Source organism: Aptenodytes forsteri, unplaced genomic scaffold (assembly GCF_000699145.1).
Source record: "Aptenodytes forsteri isolate BGI_AS27 unplaced genomic scaffold, ASM69914v1 Scaffold173, whole genome shotgun sequence".
Lineage (NCBI taxonomy): Eukaryota > Metazoa > Chordata > Aves > Sphenisciformes > Spheniscidae > Aptenodytes > Aptenodytes forsteri.
The window spans coordinates 1,200,858-1,225,147 of NW_008794449.1; the positions used below are offsets into that span (position 1 = coordinate 1,200,858).

General features: G+C 44.7%; 1 protein-coding gene across 1 annotated transcript in view; it reads left to right on the forward strand.

Annotated features, from left to right (window-relative positions):
* The window catches only part of SFMBT2 (Scm-like with four mbt domains 2), a 104,330-nt gene that overhangs the window by 65,996 nt on the left and 14,044 nt on the right, over positions 1-24,290 (forward strand). Inside the window, exons 9-15 of the mRNA XM_009290413.1 lie at positions 311-393; positions 3,918-4,044; positions 10,415-10,528; positions 11,828-11,870; positions 12,446-12,516; positions 14,111-14,250; positions 22,271-22,380. Coding sequence (XP_009288688.1) covers positions 311-393; positions 3,918-4,044; positions 10,415-10,528; positions 11,828-11,870; positions 12,446-12,516; positions 14,111-14,250; positions 22,271-22,380 — 688 coding nt within the window. The remainder of the gene's footprint in view (positions 1-310; positions 394-3,917; positions 4,045-10,414; positions 10,529-11,827; positions 11,871-12,445; positions 12,517-14,110; positions 14,251-22,270; positions 22,381-24,290) is intronic.

Here is a 24,290-nt window from a genome sequence, read left to right on the forward strand (position 1 = left end):
TCTTAGAGGTCTTTTCCAACCTCAATGAGTCTATGATTCTAAAATAAATACGTTTTATTACTTTTTAATGAAGACCTGGAGTTTTCAAAGCGAAATGCAGAAGGTGTGTGTCGGGGCTGGAGAAGCGTTGGCATTGGCTCTCATGGTGTATAAGCAGGCATCCAGAGAACTTGCCTGCTGATACTGCGCAGTTCACTGAGGCGGGATGGGATGCTGAAACACAAACGGTCGTCTGCTTGGGGCCCATTTCATGCTCGCTCTCTGGTGTGAAATGGTGGCTAATGACACTTTCTGTTTTGTCATCCTGCAGGTTACTCTGGCCAGGACTTTGACTGGGCAGACTACCAGAAGCAGTGTGGAGCGGAGGCAGCGCCTCACCTGTGCTTTAGAAACGTGAGTTCCCTTTTTGCCGTCGTGTCACTCCTGTCAGTCCATGTGAAGCAAAATAGCTTGTACAGAAAAGCTGCAGCAAGGCTTTGGGAGGTTTCCCCAGACCACCATGAGTCCGTCTTAGGAAGGAAGCTGGAGAAGTGTTTCAGGTCTCCATCCCTAAAAGAGAAAAAAATGTTATCTTACTCTTGTCTTTATCCGATTCATTCAGATTTCCTGCTCTTCATCTCCTCTCTGATTTTGTACAGCACCTAGCACAAGAAGGATCTCAACTGACCATTGCAAGTAATTCAAGTGCTATTAAAAAAAAAAAACAAACTAGGTAACAAAATTGCATATCATCTGGCCCTTTTCACATTTTGGGTGCTTTCTCTGGTTCCCAGGGGGATACATTTAACCGAACCAAATGCGTTTAAAAGCTAAGGTTGAAGCTGTTGAGCTCAGAGCGTGAGAAGAGTGATTAACCCGCATGGATGCTCTGGTCTTTGGGACAGTTCATGTGCTTCCTTGATACAGCAACAGTGATGTGAGAGCGAGCAGCACATCATTACGCTGGAGGCCATCAAGATTCAGAGCTTTGGAAAGAGTCTTTTGCAGGCTGTTTTCCGGCAATGACAGTCTGGCGTGGCTTGATCCGACAGGTATTCATCACTTGGTGAAAGGCAGATGTACCCTTCTGCCTTTTGCAGTAGCCTGGTGCTCTTCTTTATGCTCCCATCAACTGATGGAAGTTGAGATCCCATCAATAACTGAAAATGTGGTGGTACCTAAAATGAGCACAGAAGGGTTTGCAAAATAAAGTGGTGTTGTGAACAGTGGACAAGCAGGTTGCTCTAGGAGTTACATAGCCTTTCACTGTACTCAGAAGTCATGAGACTCGGGGACAGGGTGTTTATGAAAAGCAGAACGGAGGCAGTCTCACAAGACACCAGGCGTGTTTTTCCATGGCCTTTCCTCATCTGTGGTGGCCCAAGGGCAGCCTCACTTGGAACAGACCTTTGATGGTGAATTGATGAATTTGAACACTTTTTGTTGATGAATTCAGAAGACCTGTATCATCAACAGAGTTTGACCTGGGAATCAAATCAGAGTTAGGAGTTCTTTGCCCCATTTATTGTGCCATCCTATGCGAAACCCTCAAGGGGACTCTAAGCGAAGATTTCTGGAAGCGCTGAGGGAAGCTGGACAATGCTGCATCACACCAATAGAGTGGGACAGTTGTCACATTTCTTCTCTTCTGCAAGCACCCCTCCCTTTTCTTTATATCTCTTTTTGTTTTGTCAAGTAATGGATCTATGCTCTCAGCACTGGAAGCCTTGAGAATAATCTCTGCATAATATCCTCCAAAGGTTAAATCAGGTCTAAGCACTTTTTTTTTTTCATTTTTTTTAAGGAAACGTTCATCAGATGAACATGTGTCTGTTATTCTTTCACTCTCGATAATAGTTCTCTGCAGAGAGATGTAATCTCGCTGTTGTCGCTTGTGCAACCTCCCTGGCAGGTCGGTCCGTTTGTTTTGCGGCTGTGAGCGGCTCTTTGACAGAAGCTGTATTGCAAGCACATCTTCCACCTAGTGCAGCCAGACGTGGTGCTGGAAGTGGATATGCTGTAGCTGTTTCCCCAGGGGGGATATTTAACAAGGAGAGGCAGTTATGAAATGGATTGACATGACCAAATGCTTAGTAAAATAAACTCCCAGCTAACTGTTTTGCCATTGATTCTGTATAAATTAGCCTCCAGCACCGAATTGCAATGAAAGTTGCTGGTGTGATGATAAATGATGTTTCCTTGTTAGGCAACATAAAAGGCATTTAAACAAACTCACCCTGCTTTTCTGAAGTCCTGGCCGTTGGCAGCTTTTACAGGGTGAAGCTGATCTGTGTGCTGAGCAAGGCTTCTGATAGTCCAAGCAATGTTTGAGACTAGCAGCACATTCTTGGAAGGCCTCTTGATGAAAAAAAAGACCAAATCCAGAAGTTTTTAGTCTCACAAAGAGCTCCCGGTGATTGTGCAAGGTGAAATGCCCATGGTCCTAGGTGCTGTACAAATAGCAGAAGGGTTGAATTTGAGTCTGGCTTCCAGTTACTCACATGGGGTTGCTGAATGAGGGATTGGTGTCATTTTGAGTCAGTGACAATACATCCTAATTATTATTAGTCACAATCTCAGCCAAGAGGGGGAACCTTTTTGTGCTACTGGGTGCAAAGAGAGATGCAAGCACTCAGAGCTGATGTGTTGCAGAACAGGTGGGACAGAGGGGAGGAAAATGCAAGGAAAGGAAGCCATGGCATGGCCATAGGTATTGCATTAGTGTGTGTTTTCAGGTGGGGGAGATATTGGGAAGTGCCTGACCTTAAATGAAGGGAGAGAGGACACTGGAAGGGACAGAGGGCAAGGATGAAAGTAGGTGAAGAGTAGCTTGAGGCTCGGCTTGTAGGGAAGCTTTTGGAGAGGGTTGTAGGGTCTTGGGGTCCCTCTGCGCTTGGGATCACTTGCCGTGGCTACAAACAGGAGCTGTGGTTTGTTACGTTAGGACTGAGCCATCCTGGCTCTGGCAGGAGTAGGAGGGACTGGTCAGCAGCCTGCTGCTGTCACGTGGCCAGGCCAACCTCAGACTGAAGCAGTTTGCCAAGGCATTAGCCTACAGCAGTGGTACCCGAATGATTTGAATTGCAGCTTCTCTCAGGCTCCCAAACTCGTAGTACAATGGGGGACGCTGCATTCTCGCAACCTCATGACCCCACATTTTGGTCCTGTGTTTCTTATTTGGGGTGATGACCACTCATTTGGGGATCATTGCTGTAATATCTGGCCTGGCTTTGCCTTCACTGGAGAAGAGTGGGAGGGCAGTGGGGGCCTTGGATGACCTGTGAAAGACCTGTTTCTTTGGTGCTGTATTTAAGCGTACAGAGGTACTGCTGTAGCAATAAACACAACTGGCTCCATCTACACCCACCTGCAACTGATGACCTTATGTACCTGAAGTCTACAGAGAAGGACCTTGCACATTGAGCTTAAAATACTCCATGAAGAAAAACATACTTGAATAGGTTGCTCAACTTTCTCCAGCGTCAGCCTGGGCAGCTAAATGTGTGAAGAAGTTTCTCTGGTCTCAGGCAAGATGGGTTATTTGCTTTAGAAGGTTTCTCCTAGCAAGGTGAGAGATGCGTAAGCGCAGCAGATATGGGAACCCTCTGTGTAGTATCTCGTGACAAACAGCGGCCAGCAAATGCATCACTAGCAAGCATTCAAATAGACTTGGAGCTGGTGCGGAGTAACCTCCTCCCAGTCTCTGAGCTGGATTGGAGTAAACCATGAAATACATTGCTTCCTGATTTGTTGCCGTCATTGTTTTTTCATATGGGTGTCCAGGGAAGCTCCATTTTGAATCTGGATGCCTTTGTGTTCTTCAGTGTATCCTGCACTTCCAGTGAAAAGCAAACCACGCTAAATTTATGCTTCCCAGCGGACAGCCTAATTAAAGTCATGTAGTGCCATGCTTCAGTGTTGGTCCTTGACTCTTTCAGACATCCTTCAGCCGTGGCTTTACTAAGAACATGAAGCTGGAGGCAGTGAACCCCAGGAACCCTGCGGAGATATGTGTCGCTTCTATCACCTCAGTTAAAGGACGGTTAATGTGGCTTCACCTTGAAGGTATGTGCTGTAAAGGCTTTTTATGTTTGTGTGGTTCACTCAAATGGTCTCTTAATTTTGTCCTTCATCCTCTGCACAATACTGCTTTCTCCAGCCTTTCCTTTTTATACACATTGACCAATAATATGTTATTAAGAATTATCTTCCCCTGCTCTCTCCACGAGGGAGCCACAAGACCTTCCACCCTCCCATCCATGTGGACTCTATCAGCATGGTCTCCATTGACGATAGAAACCTCCTCACTGCCATCATAGAATCATAGAATAGTTTGGGTTGAAAGGGACCTCTAAAGGTCATCTAGTCCAACCCCCCCGTCCTGGGAATGGATGTTTGCGTCACTCGTGCAGCTGAGACTTCCACTGTGATTTCCAACAGGCTCTCATGGGATCTCCTGTCCCCCTGCAACCTCATTCCTTCCTTTCACTCCTTTTTTTTCACCTAAGTCTATGAAACTTCTGCAATATATGCTGCTCCTCACTGTGGCCATCGCATGCTCGCATCCCTATTCTCTGTGATTGTATCATTTCCTTTGTTGATCTAAGAGAGCTCTTGCAGGCAGTAACTCTATGATACAGATTTTGGAAAGCCATCATCCCATGGAGAACACCACCACTGTACAAGCAGTATTAGGAGAGTGCTGAAAAACTAGCAGAGCATAATACTGTATCAAAACTTCCATTTCTACCTTTCTTGAAATGAGGTACAGATGAGCTCATTTTTAATGTGGTTTTGCTCTTGGGACTTTCTTTCTCAATTCATCTGGGCAAGGACTTCTTAAGTAAGTGTAATTTAGAACAACACAGGGATTCTTATTATTACTGCTTTAAAACCAGTGTTATTTGTAAAGTCACCGAGAGCAGAAAGCCATGCTCATTTAAGTGTTTTGATGGGCACTGTGATAAACCATAAAGTTGTTGTAGCATGCATCATTGTCACAACATAGTTTAATTTTTACCCATCAAGGTAACACACTGTTGTTTGAAGCTACTGGTTTCATCTATAATGAATATAAAAGTTTCAGTTTCCCACTGAAAATCAATAGTAATTGGGTCAGCATCAACTACAAATGTAATATGCTGCTTTGCTTTCTTCTGGAGAACCATGAAAATATCAAAGGCGTTTCTGGTGGCCCATAGTCCTGCTCATCACCAACCTCTGTAAGATCTGTGCTTCTGCCTCTTGATGAATGCATAAGGCAGACGTGCCGTCCCTTGTGCTGCCAGCCCTGACACAGTCAAAAATCAACACCTTGCTGGAACCCTCCCATTTGCAAAATAAAATGCATTTGGTTAAGCTACCATCATGGTTCAGGGAGACGTGATGTTGAAATGCCTCCACCCCTTTGCCTGCAATCACATGCTGGCAGGTAGATGCTGTGCAGCTCTGCCTATTCATTTCTGATAGGTGCCACTAGATGTTTCAAGGCATCCCTGAGAGATTGGGCTGATGAGAGAGCAGCATCTCTTAAACACTTGCTGTGTACAACCCCAGGAAATACAATGCCGTGTTCTCTCAGTGAGCTGGGAGGAAAGCAAGGCGCAGTCATATTTTGCAGCTCAGGGAGTGATGCATGTTGTTGCTATCCCAATCTCCTAGCAGGAAGAAGGGATGGGGAGAAACGAAGCTTGTGCTGGGCTCCAGGTTGCAGGGTTGTCCTGCAGAGAGCAGAATCAAAAGGAAACAGAGCAAGTCTTTCCTTTGCTAAAGTCAGTGACACCTGCTTGCTCCGTGGGAGCTCTGTAGCAGGAGGTGGGAGGGAGGAAAGGAGTCACCCATGTCTTCTCTGATGGCCTGTGGGGTCAGTATGGTGGCTCACGAGTAATTCTCCTGAAGTGCATTAAATCCAGGCTGCCGTCAAGATTGTTTCTGCAAAAGCAGTGTGAACCCTCATTCTCGGAGGTTAATGCAAGTTTATTTTGGTCCTTCCAGGGTGGAATAGCTAGGAAAGGGTTAATGGGAGAACAAACCATAGTCAAGTACATGATTTCCAGAAAGGACAGAGGAACAGGGGTCGCGACAGGGGGTTCTTGCAGAGTTCCCATGTGAGATGAAGTCTCAAGCCTGATCTGCACAAAAAGTCACCTTCCCTCCTCTGCAAGATGCTCAGCTCTCAGTGTTTTGGGGCTGGAAGACAGTGGAAGCCAGATTGATACTAACTGTATTGCTTCTTCATCACCTGGCACATCACCTTCAGCATTGTGCTGCGTTGATTATAATAACCCAAGAAGTATTTCAGCATCTGACAATGTGCAGTGCAATTTGTACAAGAGGAAGGGTCTCTAATCAAAGCCCTTAAAGTTAGTAAAAACATTGTCAGGTAACCCAAAGTACCTCATCTGTGCTAGCAGCTTGCTCTAAAATATAAGAAAGGCAGACGTTCTGTGGTGTTTAGCTCTACGAAAGTAGCATTATATGATAGACAAGGCTTTCCCGACGCCTCCGAGATAAATCCCATTCTGAGAGATTTATAACTCAGTTGCTACCTAAAGAGAGATTCCTCCTGACCTAAAGCTTGGCAGGCCAAATCATTTGTGCTTCTCGTGTCTTTGCGGCTAAGCCTCGTGGTTTGGGCTGGCTAAGAACTGGGGAGAGCAGAGCTGCAGGCGTGTGTCCAAATGCAGCAGAGGTGGGAGATGTAGAAGAGCTGGGTTGCCATCCTTCTCCATCCCTGACATACAGCTGTCACCCCAGGCGGTTTGTCTCCTCTGTGACTTATCTCCAGTGTACAGAGCAGATACGACTTTGCATCTTTGCTTTTGGTAGAGCTGTGTGCAATGGCGAGTTTTGTTTTTTTCATCTGAGATAACTGGTTGCCTTCTGACTTGAGGTAGCTAAAGCTCGTCTGCAGCCTAGTCTGGACATGGGGCAAATATTTTTGTTAAAGAGCTGGTATCAATGCTTGTTTGAAATTCAGTTCTCACTAAGACTGTTGTCGAATTTACACCCATCTGGTCAAGGAATCTGACCCATTTTGGCAGCTCCCCTTCTTAAATGGCCAAGTGCCTTCACTTCTATATTAAGATCTTACGGGGTTTGGGAATCTTTCTTTCTTTTTTTTTTCCCCTAAGTTGTAATACTTTCAAAGGGACTCCGTCTTCACTAAGCTTTTGCCCATTATAGTGAATAGGAAGTGCTGTTTCTTGGGTCTTTAAATCAACTAGTCCTCCAAGACCCTGGATAGAGGCAGGGAGAGGGCTACACGCTCCCACCTTGCTCCCCTCCCTCATCTCTCCCTGCCTTTTACTCTTTTAATTTCTTAAAGGATGTCTTTTTACAACTTGTCATAAAAAAACCTGTGTGCATCCTTGTCTTGAGTTCTGATATATAGATGCTTTACGCTTGTTTTATATCTCAATACCAGGAATAGAATGATCTGTAGTAAAAGGAAAAGATGCAAAAGACTGCAAAAATAAAAAGAAGTCTTTGCTGCTGTTGAAATACATGACTACAGTATGCACAGAGTTGCGCTAAAACTAGACATTAAAAAAAACCCCAAAACCCTGCTTGCAGAGTTGTAAAATAAATGCGGCTTGAACTGTGGCATGGTTTTTTGACTCCATTAAGACACTATTGTTTCTAACTGATTATTTATATTCTGGTAGCAGCAAGACTCCCCAACTACCATGGGAGCCCATCGCTGAAGGCCTTGGGTCCCACCATTTATCATGGGCGCGTCTGAAGCTTTCATTGTTGCCCTCCCAGTTTCGCTGTTTGACAGCCCAAACTGCAGCCATAAACCAGGATGCAGTAGTTAAGCAGCGTCGAGTTAGACATGAGGGAACATTGTTTAATAAATCACGCTTTGTACAGTAGCAAAACTCTGTAAACTTCAGGGCGAGCATTTAATGAACAGCAGTATCGTTCCCCCGTGGTGGAAAAGCATAGGGCTGATCCGAGGCTGTGCGCATCCCATCACTTTCTGCTACTTTATTACTCATCATCTGCATTGTTAATTTTTACTGGTTCATTTTAGATTTTAAAGCTGGAGATTTCTGGTGTGAATTTATACAAGTAATAATGTACACTCTCTGCACAGCCTAGGAATTTGAGGAAAACCCTTTTGTTAATCGCTTCTCCAGGGAGGTTTTCCATAATTTTCCCTTGGAGAGTTTTCCAGAGTTGCTGCTCTATTCTGCCCAAGATTTGTAGCAGGAGATGGAAGTTTTCCTCACCCTATTTCCAATCTCCCTGTTCTCTTCTTTTCCATCAAGTCTTACGGACATTTCTTAGTCTGAGAAGATGGCAGCATAAAACGCAGCAAATAAAACTAATGAGTCTCAAACAAGCTGTTTTCCACTTATATGAGTGAGGCCAAACGAAGCAGGAAGATGTCGGAAGTGGAAGGCAGGGTTATCAATTGCCAGAGGGAAGAAGCAGTGCCAGGGAGGACAGAGTAGCTGTGAATATGTCTTACAAGAGGAATAGCGGTGTTCCAGGAAAACAGACATTATGGTGCTTCCTTGCTCATCAGCGCAGCTGCAGCTGTAAACTTTAAAAACAAAATTTTCCTGTCACATCCATTGTTGTTTGCAAGCAGGAAAGTACATTTGATCTGTTTATTGGGTCAGAATAACAGTGTAGAACAGTTACAGTAATGAAAATAATGGCTTTTCCTAGATCTGGTGAACTTTCAGTGGGGACTGTGTTGATCTCTTGCTCTGTTTAGGGCTTGATCCATGGCTTGATCACTTCATGCATGTCTTGCCACTGACCTCAGCAGCTCTCACATCAGTTCCTTGGCTGGATTTGTGGCGTTAGGCAAAAATGTTTTGCCCACTGGAGAGTGCAGCTGTCATCAAGTTCAAACTGAGCAGTGACCTCTTGGTATTTTCTCATGGAGGGAAATGGTTTTGCAGGGAATGCCAGCTGCTGAGACCTCGCATTGAGGCTCAGCTGCTCGTATGAGCAGGTTGTGTCCTGTATCATGTGCCTTCATCCCATCCTCTTCCCTTCCCCATATGCCAGTGAAATAGAGACTGTATCTTCAATGTATCATGTGGGAACACAGTGCAGTGCTCAAAGGAATACCACGAAGACATCCATGAATCTATGCAGACATCATGATTTCATTTTTTTAATTATTTCCTCCAGCAGTGTGAGCACCGGCACCTACTTTCCTGCTTCCTTTGGGTTTTCATACAACCACACGCTTTCAAAGCGTGGCAAGTTTATTACTAGAGACGAGATTGATCCAAATGCTGCGTCTCAGCCTCGATGCCATTCCCATCACAAAGTTCAATTACTGTTTCAATTACACTGCAAGCCCTTGATGAACGTTCATTAGTGGGAAGTTCCCCGTAGTCATCTGGCTGTGCACAGTCAAACACTGCTGCATTAAGCAGGAGGCAAAGATGCTGTAACAGATGCAAAGGCGAGGATGCTGCAGGGGAAGCTGCTGGTTCTTTGGTCTCTTTTATTAGGAGATCGTCTCATGCTGGTGCTGGAGCTTTAGGTCGTAGGGTGGAAATGGCAGATTGGGGTGAAGTCGCTGGCTAGGCTGTGCCAGCGCAGACGGGCTTGAATTGGAGTAATTAAATGGTGTCTTGACTCAGGACCCAGAGTTGTTTTCAAAAGGACTCAAAGCCAGCAGGAGTATTTCAATTTGCTGCAGTGGGCTTTGAGTGCGACCCACATAAACCAAGACAGGAGACTGTCTTCTAAAGGAGACAGGATAACCAAGCTGGAAGAGATTTGCTTTAAGCAGAGATTTCCAGTGCGGTTTTGGAGTCAGTATTATGCCAGAGATCTTAGTGCATCTGTCCCACTTGGGGTTTTTATACTGCCTCGCCCTTGTTGGGCGATCAGCTCATGTTTCATGTGCGGTGAGGAGCCCTAAGAGAATTCGTGGCATCTCTAGACAGAAGAGTGGTCATCGCTCACCCTTAAAAACAATGACTCAAGGGCAGAACTACACGAAAGAGCTTCAGGGGGGCGTTGGGGCATAAAGGCCCATCACCTACCATCCTGTTACAGCCCATGTGGGCTCTCTTAGCAGTAAGAGCAAGCACCCAGCAAGTTCTGCTAACTTGCCTGTGCAACTCTACCAAAAAACCAAGGGGACAATCAGGCCGTCTTGCTGGGGAAAGTCATGCATGTTTAACCTTACTGGCTTTTGGCTGCTTCACTGTGCACCCTTAGAGTGCTCTTAATGGGGGCTTTCTCTGGAATCACATTGCACTGTAAATGCAGCAGCCTTATCGTTGCTGTCTGTGCAAAATTGAAGGTGAAATGATGCCTGGTTTTGATGCAAGGAAGCAGATTTATTTTTACGTGTTCCATCATTTACTTCCCTTGGTTCATGATGAATGCTCGAATGGCTCTGAGCTCGGTAGTCCCATGTCTAAATTACATTATAAATTTGTGTTTATAGGTTTACAGATGCCCTCTCCAGAGTACATAGTTGATGTAGAGTCTATGGACATTTTCCCCGTTGGCTGGTGTGAAGCGAATGCTTATAACCTAACTCCACCACACAAAGCTGTTTGTAAGTACATGGAAACCTCAAGCAGCATAGATATTACATCAACAGATTTATCAGAGAGTTTGTCTTATGTCTATAATCCAATTCTTGAAACTACCAACCTAACTAGCAGACTAGTAACCAGGCTGTAAGTGCACTGTAATAAATAGTAATAAATCTAATTAGTGACCAGACTCCACAGCACTGATACTATGCAATTTGTAGTTGTCTGTGTGATCAGTCCCTCTAAAAATGGGATTGTTTGCACTGGGAAAGGCTGTTACGTGGTTTGGGATTGCACAGTGTGGCATGTGGGTTTGCGATGGGGTTGTCAGAGTGAGACCAGGTTTTGTTGCGCTGAGCCAAGTTCACTCGGGCAGCTGAGTGAATTGGGGACATGGGATCTCAAATCAGGAAAAAAACCCGATAAAATATGGGGTGGAATGGATACAAAGAGGCCATCTGGTGCTCCATCTCCAAAGCAGGATCTGCTCCATCTAAATTGAGAAATGTTTGCTGGCCTCCTGTGATGGAGTTTCTACCCCTTCCCAGGGTATCTGTCCTGTTACTTCACTGCCCTTAACAGCTCAGAGATTTCCCTAGTGTTTAATTTAAATCTCTCCTGGCCCAATTAAGCCCGGAGTGTTTTGTCCTGCCTCCAGTGCGTACTAAGACCAATTTCTTTCCCTTCCATTTGCATTTGAAGGCAGTTCATGAGTGCTCAGTGGCTTGGTGTTCTTCTCCTGTTCCTCACAGAAACTATCCAACCCTGATCTCAAGCCACCAGATGAAAAATTAACCTCGCTGTTTATATTAATTAACATCTGAAAGGCAAATTTTAAAATGTGTCAACCCTTTTGAAGAGTTAAATATGCTTAAGTTAAAAATCAGGCAGCCGGGGCCTAATTTGGGAGAATACTGCTGTAGCAACATTATGCAGCCTTATCGCAATTTATAGCTAGGGATAAATTATGCTGGAGGTAATCATGCTTGTAAAATGTAATCTTATCCATATGTGTTTCTGTATGGAAAAATATTTGTGTTTTTATTTTAATTTTTTTTTATACTGATCCCATAAAACACGATATTAGCATTCCAGAGGAAAGATTAAATATATTATTACATCTTTAAAGTAGGTTTTAATGATGTAGTGACTTACTTAAAAAATACCAAGAAAAGATGGCGATAAGTTAAGTACCATTTCATTGTGTTAGAAGTCATTTATAGTCAGTGCATTTATACAGCTTTTTATGCGTTATGGGTATACTTTATAGGACAGAAGGGTACAAAACTATTTTTTCCTTCCTTGCTTCATTTTTGCAGTGCGAAGGAAGAGAAGAATTGCAGTTGTGCAACCAGAAAAGCAGTAAGTTTTTGTTATTTAAGGTGATATTTTTACAGGGATGCATCAGGTCTTCCAGGGGAGATAATACACAGCAGCTGAGTGACTTTGCTAACTACTGCCCAGATACTGCAGCAGACTCGGCAAGGGGGTTCCTTTAAATCTAAAATATTTGTGAACATATAAGAAAGTCTTTGCAATAGAAATATTTTACTAGCTGGGACTGTGTAGCCAGTCTGGTGGCCAGTAAGGGATGCTTGTGGAAGATGGACATGTAGCAGGAGGGCATTTCCCTATCTAGTCCTTGCAGGTTCTAGGAACTAGAATTTAAGGGACCTAAGTGTGAATATTTGCAGCCTGAAAGGCTAAAGGTCACAGACCAGAGTATATTTTTGGAGGAGTGGTGGATCTGGTTGCTGCTTCTTCAATGTGCAGGCCCTGGGCTATGATAAACTGTGTGGAAGCGGGGTTGCATTTGAGGTATCTCCATTTCTCGGTCCATGCAGGTCCTGGTGTATCTCTTGGTCCAGCCTTGAAGGCTGATTCTGCCCCTTTGCCCTGTCTGACACTATTAAATACACCGAATTGCTGTTTAACAGGTTACCATCCACAGTGCCTGTTGAGAAAATACCTCATGACCTCTGCCCGGTTCCTCAGCCAGACACAACAGGTAAGGCTGCTCGGCACCAGCAGGATCCTTATTTCAAGGACCCGTTGCCTGCATGGAGGGGGACGACACACTCCAAAAAGGGAGTGAGCGTGTCGTACAGGGTGGGGGAGATGGAACCACATCCTCAGGGGGTGTGAGGTGGTGTGGACCCACCAACAGTGCGAGGAGTCTCTGATGTACAGCATGTGAGGGTCTGGTCCTCCATGTGCGGACGTTGTGTCTTGCTGGGGTTACTGGAGTTCCCCTGCAGCTTGCCCATTTCAGCTAACGATGTTAGGGCCAGGCTAATGAAGCCCTGGTGGAGATGGATGGGACTTTTTAATTGGCATCAATGAAATTGCTTACACCAGGATTTAATGTGTCCCTGTGTTAGCATCATGACTGTGTGGCATGGCTGCTACTTCTGCTAAAGGCACATTTTCATAGAATCATAGAACCGTTTAGGTTGGAAAACACCTTTAAGATCATCAAGTCCAACCGTTAACCTAGCCCTGCCAAGTCCACCACTAAACCATGTCCCTAAGCACCACGTCTACACGTCTTTTAAATACCTCCAGGGATGGTGACTCCACCACTTCCCTGGGCAGCCTGTTCCAATGCTTGGCAAGCCTTTTGATGGAGAAATTTTTCCCGATATCCAATCTAAACCTCCCCTGGTGCAACTTGAGGCCGTTTCCTCTCGTCCTACCACTTGTTACTTGGGAGAAGAGACCGACACCCACCTCGCTACAACCTCCTTTCAGGCAGTTGTAGAGAGCGATGAGGTCTCCCCTTCTCTCCTCTTTAACGATGGCAGGAGGCTCTGAGAGTGCAGTATTAATCCAGTTAATTGCATAGACTCAGCAGGAGGGGCAGGATTTAACGCACTTTATTTCAGCAGACTGCAGGGCACGTGTTGGCATCTGAGCCAACATCCCAGGGCCCTGTTACAATCAAATGGGGAGAAACAAGCTCTTTTTGGGTATGATAACCAAAAAGTGGATAACCACTTGGATAGCACATGAACCGCATCTAGAAGTACTCACTTCTCTCCATGGGCTATAAAGGACCCCAGAGTAATTAGCTCAGAAAAAAAAAACTACTCTGTAGACCCACGTTGGGTCAGGGGAATGGCACCTCAGTGCTTACTGGGTTGGACAGCAGATGAACAGGGGTTTGCGGAGCCCTCCACCTGAATTTTCTCCCTGAGCCAATTCAGTATCTGTGAGAGGCAGCTAATACGTTCCCTTTCGGGCAAGTTGCAACTGAGTCACTCGTGTCCATCTGCGATGCGAGTTACGGAAGAGCCTTGGGTGACGTTATGAATGAAGTCCTTTCCCGATTCCCCTTTTGGTAGGGTGTGCAGCCAAATCAGTTGCTATTAAAAGCAATTGCTTTTACTGTGTCGGACGGATTTGAGTAGCAGAGGCTTCTCTACATCCGTGTCAGACGGATTTGAGTAGCAGAGGCTTCTCTACCTCCTATCCCAGGGAAGACTTCTTTGTGCCTCATTTACTCTTCTCCCCTCCTTCCCACATCTAGGAGGAAGAAGAAGGGCCCTTCATTTATTGTACAAAAGTGCTACACGCACATCAATGCTACTTTCTCCTTGCAGGCACCATCAATGGGAGATACTGCTGTCCCCAGCTCTACATCAACCACCGCTGCTTCTCAGGTCCATATTTAAACAAAGGCAGAATAGCAGAGCTACCTCAGTCTGTCGGGCCTGGCAAGTGTGTGCTGGTCCTCAAAGAGGTACGGCTCAGCTATCTTTTGGGGGGATTTCAGGGGAAAGCATGGGTCATGGGTTGCCAGGCCCAGAATTTGAAAAGAAGGCACCTAAAATTGTCCTGGAGCTCTGTAGTGGTTTCCATAAGTCAAAACTGCAAGCTGGGAAGAGAGGGTAGGTATATGCATTGCGGGTTTTGATGGGAGAGGTGACATTTTTGAAACGTGGGGAGTTCCGTTGGTTGGGAGCAAGTTTCATCTAACTGTGTGCAAGAGAATTCATGTTCTGACCGGAGCCGTCCCCAAAGAGGACCTCTGTGGTGGTTGTCATCAACCTGTTTCTCAGCATCCACGATGCTGTTGGGCCAGCAGATTCAGTGTGTGTGACACCTTTGTATGTGTGACCATGGTCTGATGGGGCCCAAACCATCAGGATCCAAAGTGAACAAGACAAGGCCAGGCAGGGGTGCGTGCAATGTGCTGAGTGGAAGCTGTGGTGTACCCAGATCTTGCTGAATGTGGATGGGTTAATCCCATGCAGCAGGGATGGCAGAGCACCACCATCTGTTCACTTTCTGCTGATGGAATCAGTGCTTGCTTTGGGCCAAATCCAGAGTGTTGAGCTCTTGCTGTTGACCTCAGGGAAAAGCTAGCTTGTCTGAAAACAGTGCATAAATATTTTCCATACATTACAGTCCATATACAGATGACAAGCAAGATGACTACAGGTGGGAGAGGACAGCAAGATGGTGCTGTTGGATAAGTAGGGTGCCACTGGTGCCTTAGACACCATTTCAGTTTGACCTGGGTCTTCTAGAAATCCAGATCCTCCAGCTTTCTGATCTGTACCTATATGAATCCCACTTGATGTGGATGCAGGGACATATCTGAGCTCCCTCTGCCCTTGGTGAAAAAGCATGGAAACTTCTAGGTCTCCATTTTATCTGATGTATTTGCAAGACCGTCAATGCCCAGCTCAGGATGTTTGCAGTTGTCTGAAATGAGATGAATCCCATCCCTTAACAGAAATGCCTGAAAGGTGAGATTCCTCCCAAATCACCCACCACTTTTGAAAACACGTCTGTACTGTACTGTAGAGTGTACTGTACTGTAGAGTGCCTTCTGTGTCCGCATTCACTTCCTCATCGCCTACGTGCACTGCCTTATACACACCAGCACTGCTGGTTGTCTCACATGGTTGAAAGCTGGGCCGTGAAGAGAGCCCCGCAAACCAGCTGCCTGTGCAGGTGGGAGACTTGGGTGTCAAAGAAGCAGTCAAAGACAGCCCTCAGCAGAAAGCAGGATAAAGTGGTTGCAGAGCAAAAGTTGACAACTGCCAAATTTGAAAGCAAGTCCACAGCAGCTTGCTGATGGGGAGCGTTAGCAATCTGCTGCTACTTGAAAAACAGGCAATGAAAAAGCAACATGGGGGAAACATGAGGCATGCACAGTCAATACTTATGCTAATGTTTCCTCTTCCTTTCCTCCTGGAATTTGGATTTTGAAAACATAAGCAGTGCAAAGCTTCTGCCAGGTCCTCCCCTAGTATCTTAGGGCTTTGCTGCATAGACTAACACCAGCTTCTCCAAATTCCTCAAGAATGGGACCAGTTACCAACTGTGGAAACCAACCTGAGTTTTCTACAGAAAGGCTATTTTCTCTTGCTCTGCCTCCTTACAGACTTGCTTGCTGAAGGAGCAAATAGCAGTGTCAATAAGACATGGGCATCTTGCTTTTGGAGACATGAATGACTTCCCAAGGAGAAGGACAATGGCAATGGCCCAGTGTTGGTCAGTGTTATTTTGCAGATAAATTCAAGCTCATTCTGGCCACGGGGACCGGGTCCAAATTCTGGAAAGGGTGAAGAGAAGACATTCAGGGTGTTGCTGTAGGGGAGATACACCTGGTTCCTATCAGCTGCTGCCAAGACAAGAGAGGTGTCAGCAGCTCGGAGAAACATGGGCAGTGGGGAGGATAGGGGTACCCAGCACATGGAGGAGGCAAGAAGTGACAAAGAAGACATCCCTGCATTGAGATGAAGATCTGTGGCAGCTGCCAGAGCACCCAAAAGGACTGCAGAGCTGAGTGGTGAGAACAGTGCAGGAGATACCTCCTCCAGCCCAAGACCACAGCCACAAGGCTTTGCACAGCAGAAGAGCGCACAAGGGTCCCCATCCCTCCGAACCCCGTCTCGGTGCTGAGCTTGATGCCTTTGTCTCGCTTTACACCCGCTGATGATGTGGCCCCGAGAATGCAAATGCATTATAATTATCTCTCTCTCACTATATAGGAAAATTGCAGGCCATTGTAAATTATGCATCAGCATAACTTGTCTGGAATAGATAAATTATACATGGGCTTTACTTTGGCAATACACAGGGGAGGGTGGGAAAGACAACTCAAAACAACAGCTTCGAAGGAAAAACGGAGTCAGTAGCTGTCTGGCAAGAGCTTTTTAAATCACCCTGGTCTCCAGCCATAACTCACTGCCTTTAGAGACACTCTAGTTAAAAATCTGTGCCAGTTGCCAGCCAGTTCACAGTGGGCAGCAGTCTCCGTGGTGGAGATGTTGCGGTGTTTGGCACTGGTGGAAGCCCCAGACTAAAAACAGCTGAACAACCAACTCCTACCCCATTTGCTGGCTTGGATTACCTCTAAAGCAAGAAGAGAGCAGGTGTCCTCTCCCCGCTAGCACCAGGTGATGGGAGACCTTGGTCCTGGCTGGGTGCCGATGGGGTAGCTCCCCATCCTCTACCTTCCTCCACACTCAGTCATGAGGGATGTAACAAAAAGTGCAGCACAACTGTAGTTCATGATGCTCCTCAGCCCTCTTTTCCCCCAAGGTCTTGTCCTTCCTTACCTCCATCACTGATGCAGTGAAGCAGCATCTGGGATCCAGCTCCGAACAATCTGGTGCTACCAGCCTGCACGCTAACAGTGAGATAGCTGTGGGTCAGTACTGCTTGGCTCTGGATTAAACAAGGTTAGGAGACACCCGTATAGTGTGGAGTAGGAACATCTCCTTCCATTTGAGTAGTCTGGGCTGTTCTCACCTGAGGTGTCAGGAGGGAAGCAGCACGGATAGGTTTGCTTTTGTGCAGCACCTCTTTTCCAGCAGAACAGGCATTTCTGCTGAGTTCTGCGTTGTTACTGCATCCCCCTGAGTTCTGCCCAGTTGCTTTGTCCTAGTGTTGGATTCAGAGGTTGTGAGCTCTGCAGGGAGGAAACTCCTAAGGTGTCTTCCAGAATGGCTGCCCTTGAGCAAGATTTCCCAGCAAAATCTTGAGAGCAATTGCAGCTTATTTGGTAATATGATCAAAAGTACTGATTTTAATTCTGTGTTTGTGTGCGTGTATCCTTACATCCATGCAAAGCCTCAGGTGAGTGACAAGTAACTCTTGTGCTGTCTAGTGCCAAACTTATTTTTAAAGCCTGGCTCTTCATTACTCCTGGTGCCAGCACAAGTCTCTGCTGACACCAGTGGTTTATTGTGGTTTCTTTCACCCCAAGAGGCAAGTGAGGTGGTAATGCCTGTTGTTTAACATCAGCTGCAAAGCTTATCTCATTCCTGAGATACTTGTTTGGAAAAGAAGTTGAAACTTGGACCTAAATACAGTGGAGACATCAACTATTGCCATCCAACAACTGCATCTGGGCTGAAAAATAGTGACTGTATAGTAGCTAAGATATGTAGTAAATGCTAACTTGAAGTTAAATTAAAATAAACACATTTTCAGCTTTAGATTTAGTTCTTGGATCAGAATATCTAAAAAATACTTCTGAACAGTTCTTCCATCTATGCCAACAACTTACCATGGCAACACTGTAAAACAAAATGAGATGTCTTTTTAAGACTTCAGATGATCTATAACCCACCATATCTTAGGGAAATATGCTGTAAAGATTAATTAGCCTCATTGCTTACTGCTCTTAATATTTTTAAGACACTTTGCTCTTTCTCTATTTAAAAAGAAAATGGACTTAAAGGTAACGTGACTGTCCAACTGATGCAAACAGGAGAAATCGGCCAGCATTTGTGAAGGAAAGCTATTGTACGCTGCAACTTGAATTTTTTGGAGCACAGCATGACTTCTTAGGAGCAATTTGCATAATTAAGTCACGGTGCTCAGAAAATTAAGTAGATTTTACTGAGCCTTAGGTGTATGATTGAGCCAGGCTGATAGCATTATCATTAGTGATCAGATATGGTGTTGGAATGGCAGAAACCTTCTATAGTCTGGAAGGCTATAAACTGCATTTCTGCAAGAGGGTTCACTAACATCCTCTTCAAGACTGCTCTGTGGACTTCAGCTCATCTGTAATGGTTCCTCCAACTTAGGATTTGGCCATCTGTATTTTTGAAATGTCATGGCCTGTCATAAGCATGTCAACACTTAAGTGCTACAACCTTGACTATGACAAAAGCGCACTTTTAGATGCTTGATCGTCCAACGAAAGAATCCCAAAGAACTCTTTTTTCCCTTCTCTCTCTGTCCCACAGGCACATCATTATTCCAAGGAAAATAAAATAACTTTTTGTTGTCCTGCCTGAGGCTAGCCTGGGAGTTAGGGTCTCTGCTGTTAGGTAGGAGATGTGGGCTCACATCTCAGAGGAGGGAAATTTAGTTTCTCCTCACAAGGATGCTGATCTTGAACAGCAGAAGAGGTGTAATGGTGTTTTGAACTGTACCTTGTCACTGATACCTCCTGAGAAAGCTTCATCCAGGGTTGGGACCATTAATGAAGAGGGGTGGAGAGATGAGAAATGTATGAATATGTCGTGGTTTAATCTCAGTCGGCAACTAAGCACCACACAGCTGCTCGCTCACTCCCCCCCACCCGGTGGGATGGGGGAGAGAATTGGAAGAGCACAAGTGAGAAAAAACTCGTGGGTTGAGATAAAAACAGTTTAATAATTGAAATAAAATCATACTAATAATAGTATTATAATAATAATAATACACAAAGCAAGTGATGAACAGTACAATTGCTCACCACCCGCCGACCGATGCCCAGCCAGTCCCCGAGCAGCGGCCCCCCCCGGCCAGCTTTCCCCAGTTGATGTACTGAGCATGACGTCCCATGGTATGGAATGTCCCTGTGGCCAGTTTGGCTGTGCCCCCTCCCAGCTTCTTGTGCACCTCCAGCCTTCTCAGTCGGTAGAGCATGGAAAACTAAAAAGTCCTTGACTAGTGTAAGCATTACCTAGCAACAACTAAAACATCGGTGTGTTATCGACATTGTTCTCATCCTAAATCCAAAACACAGCACTGTACCAGCTACTAGGAAGGAAATTAACTCTATCCCTGCCGAAACGAGGACAGAATACCAAAAAGCTTTGATGGGAAGAAAGGTGCTGAACTGCCCAGTGGTATCAGGCCTGTCTAGACATGCTCAGAAAAGGGCCCTTGTGCACTTGAAAATCTGTGACGTGGAAAACTTTATAGCTAAGGTGTCAGGTGCTTATAAGGTTGGGTAGAGTCTTGTGGTGGTGCTGTGCGCTCATGCTCACTGATGTGATTCCAGCCTACTTGACTCTGAAAATCCAAAGGTTAGCAGTATCAAAATAAAACCTCATAGATTTTTAGCAGCAAAGGCTGGTGTTGTCTAATCCACCCCTCTTCTCCAAGGCACCCAAACCATTCCTGATGGAGAGGGCTGAAAATAAACTACCAAAATCTCAGACTGGTCACACTCCAGCCAAAGGGAATTTAGTGAATCAGATCAAAATTTGATCAGTCTGTTGTGGATGAAGTGACTTTCCATCTCCAGAGAAAGTTGGAAACTTGAAATTTGGAAACTGGTCTAGGTTTTGTCACTATTTTTGCTTTAATCAGAATTAATTTTTCCACAAGAAACAAAGTGTTCTTTTTTCTCCCTAGTGTTCAATAGTGTGTAATATGAAGCGGTAATGTTGTTGGAAGATAACACCGTTAACATAGTGGTGGACTCCTGCTGTAGGGTATAATGCCAAACTCAGTGACTTATGTGAGATACGAGAAGAGTAAAAGCCAAAGCTTTTTAAATAAACATTTTTATTCCCTTAAAGGGAAATGATTGTTCTTACAAAGCACTCTTTTTTAAACTGAATTTAGAAGTTTACAGAGTCCTGCTGATGACAAGCCAGCTTTGAGAAAAGTCCTGGTATTGTGGGTGTCTTTGCAGGGCTGGAGTTGATTAGGTGTCTGGGATAATGCCCAGACAGGGCCACACTGTTATTTGCAGGGTCAGGCTTTCTTTTCTTGCTCATTTCCTAACTGTTCTGACAACTCATAAACACTATCGTCCTGATAAAGGAGCAGGGCAGCACTGTTTGTGGGAATCAGTCAGCAAGAGACGCTTGCTTTCTGCTCCCGGCTTTCCCACTGGCAAGCAGAGTGGGTACAGAAGTGTGCTGAAGGAGAGCTTTCCCAACAAGCTCCTGCGTAGGCATTAAATAACTCCCTGGATGTGCTGATCAGGAGGGGAACACACCTGGTGAGTTGTGAATGAGCGTGGGAGCTACCCAGGCACGTGATGTTTTTTGAAAACCCACCTTTGGCTTCCCTGCATCGTATCTCGGTGTCTTTGTGTCAGAGACCAGTGCCCCATCAGTTTGTACGGTGAGTAGCAAGCAAGAAAAAATGTGGATGAGCAACTGGATGGACTCACTCAGAAGCTTTCTTTTGTTCTCTTGTGAATCAGTATGGCTTAGTAACTAGTATAGCGGGTTGTGTGATGAGATGGGAACCAGCTGGAGAGCTGTGGGTAAATCTGTGTTGTAGTTTCCCTTTGTGTGAGATAGGGAGTGTGCTCCTGCCCTTCCTCATAGAGTGCTTTGAGATGTACAGATGATCAGCACTGCATAAGACATTAGTGCTGTTATTAGGCATTGCTTTAGGTGTCTCTAATTGCACTTTTTTTGTAGAGCGGCTCGAGTAATGTTTCCAAGGGCCCAATGATAAATCAAATTTTGCTTCTAGTAAATAATGTAGCCAGACAACTCAAACCACTGCCATTTTACATGGTACTGTGCAGCATTAGGTGAAGCCCTTGCCTGAAAATAGTTCATCCTATGAGGTTTTCAAAATACTAGAAAAACCTCAGATTGCTGGATTAAAAAAACAGGAAAAAAACCCCAATATGTAAACATAGTGCTCTTTGCAATATGACCTAGTCAGTTTTTCATTTCTGATGAACCACGTTCACGGGTGCTGGGGAAGCTTAAAGCTCATCATACTGAAATCATTTGCAGGCCCCGAGGGAATGAAGAACAGGCATTAGGTAAAGAGCTAAATTACATCAAAACCAATCAGACTCACTATGGAGTCATTCATGCACATGCAATGCAGAGTGTTCCAACACATGGTCTGGTGCTGTTCAGAGATTTGTTTTTCTTGTATTTATCTCCTTAGGCCAAGTGTAGACTATTAAAGCTTGGATTCGCTGAGCCAATAGTAAGAATCATTTTTATTCTCAGAGACTTTGCATTAAATGGATTGGCACATGTGTTTTGTTGTACAGAGTGGACACACACTGGGTTTCAGGCACACCTCCTGCAAACTCTTTTTGTGTAGATGTCATTAAAGTTCTGTTAATACAGTCAAGGCACGCAGCACTCAGATGCTTAAGCATATTGCTGACCTGAAGTATATGAATTTCCCCTTTAGTGTTCAGCGTGTAACGGTACACATAAGTTTGTACCTGGTTGAGCCATCAGAAGTATTTTCATTTTTTATTAAATTGAGCCAGTATGAATGCAGGGGGTGGAATCTGCTTTGGGTGAGAGGGTCTATCTCGAAGAAAAATGCTGATTAACAGGAGATCTTTGGGGTTAGCTAGCAGCATTTAATGCAGTCGCCATATCAGATCAATGTGTCATCTGCAGTATGTTTGGCACGTTGATCCAATCTGGGACCTCTTCTCATTGCATCTAGCACTTACCCTGTGCAGCCTTGAACCTAAATTGGCACCTGTAAGCTGATCCTGCCTATGCAGCACCTGGGGACATATTCAGTGTGGTCAAGGACTACAACCTATCAGTGTTGTCGGTTTTGTCTCTCAATAGGTTCTCAGCATGGTGATCAATGCAGCTTACAAGCCAGGGAGTGTTTTACGAGAACTGCAGCTAGTGGAAGACCCTCAGTGGAATTTCCAAGAGGAAACACTTAAAGCAAAGTAAGTCTTCAGCGTGTGGTCTTTTATTTGTGAGGCTTCAAAAATGGAACTGACATGGGGGGGGGGGGGGGGGAGAGAAAAAAAGAATTTTTCTATTGTGAGAGTTTTACTTTTCTAATTACCGTTTTGCTTCATTGAATTATTTGACTCATTCTATAGCAACTTAAGAAATGAAATATTCACCTCAATGGTTCATTTCTATTGTCTTTCTCCAAGCAGCCATCCAGATTTTGATGAAAAATGCCATGTTTAGTCAGTGAAGTCCTGAGTTTTATGATAAGCTGTTCCTATAAGCTTGGCTATTATTGAATTAACTCAATTCCTAGCTTTCTAAATGTAGGAGTATTACTGCTTTTAATATAGAGCCTGTCACTCCAATGGAGAAAAACCTGGCGAGAATGAATGGCACAAAAACAGTGCAAACAAAATAGCAGGGACACATTTTTAAGTAGGGGATCTGGGATTAAGATCAAGATTTGAGGCCATTCTAGAATATATGCTTCAATTCTCATCTAAACAACACTTAAGAAAACGGTGTATCTAGAAAATACTCAATTTCCCCTTCCAACTTTAAAATTTACTTATTTATGTCTTTATGTAATGGACACCACACTTAGGATGTATTTCAACAGCCATTGTCCCTCTGAAAGAGGGGAGTCTCACCTAAGCTCTCTCCAGAGTCCCTTCAAAGAGCAATTCTTCCCACTTCAAAACGGATGTCAACAAATAGTTCTTTGAAGACAGCTCTCTCCATTGACTAACTTGGTCACCTTGACTTTCGAATACTGAATTTAAATGCTATGAATCTCACCCTTTGTACTGTACTCTGTTACTCCTTTTCAAATAAAAGCAAATTTCTCTTGGTTATTTGAAATGATTGGCTGTTAAATATGGCATTATTGATTGCTATTGTATTTGATCTTTGGCCGTGCAGATATTTCAGAAAGCTCATGTGTGCTGTGGTTGAGGGAGAGAATTGAGAACCTTTTATTCTGCATACTCGGAAACTGCTTTTCTAAAGGAGGATTGCAATTAGAAATGAAAAGCTACTAGAAAATCCTATTTTTAATTTGCTTCTTTCACCCATGTGGAAAGTCGTGTTTTTGAGTTTGTCAATTGAAATTTTGTGGATGGAAATCTAAAAGTCATCCTTGCGCATGCAGATTTTCATCAAAAATAAGTCATCGTCCGTGACCTGGTTTTCATTGATTCCAGTCTCCCACACCTTGTACTAGCAAATATCAGATAACGCATTCCTACAGGTACTTAGCAGTTGTGAAATCAAGTTTTAATGCCGTATCTTAATGTCCTATCCTGCAAAGACTTGAGCTTACAGGCCGTTTTCCTATTAGCAGTATCCAAAATAGGACTTTGTTGGGATTTCTCATTTGAGTGTGGGGATCCGCCTTGTGCAAAAGCAGCAGTGTCTAGTTCTTAAGGCTGCTGCAATCCTTATTTCTAATGGGAGACAGCCTGGAAAACGTTTAACTGACCATCAAGCGCAGGGATGTCTTGTCCTTGATAATCAGCTATGTCTACAGCCCATATCCAATCCACTGAGACCCCAGGCAGCTTGCTGACTCCAGGTGTGCTTGCACCAGGAAGACCAACTCAGTTATGAGTACATGGGCCGATAGAGATTGTCACTCATCCATACCACATCAACCACTTCTCCTCCCTCACTGTTGCCTGATGTGCTAATCATACTGTAATGAGCACTTCCATCTCCGTTACCTTCCCCCATGACGCTTCTACCCATTCTTTCCTGTGTCTGTTTCCTCCTCTCATCTGTTTAGCAGGGCAGCCAGCCTCCTGGGATATACCGTATATCCACATAGCCTGCCAGCTAAAAGTACTCTGCGCTGGGTAAAAAAACTGGCTGGACGGCCGGGCCCAGAGAGTTGTGGTGA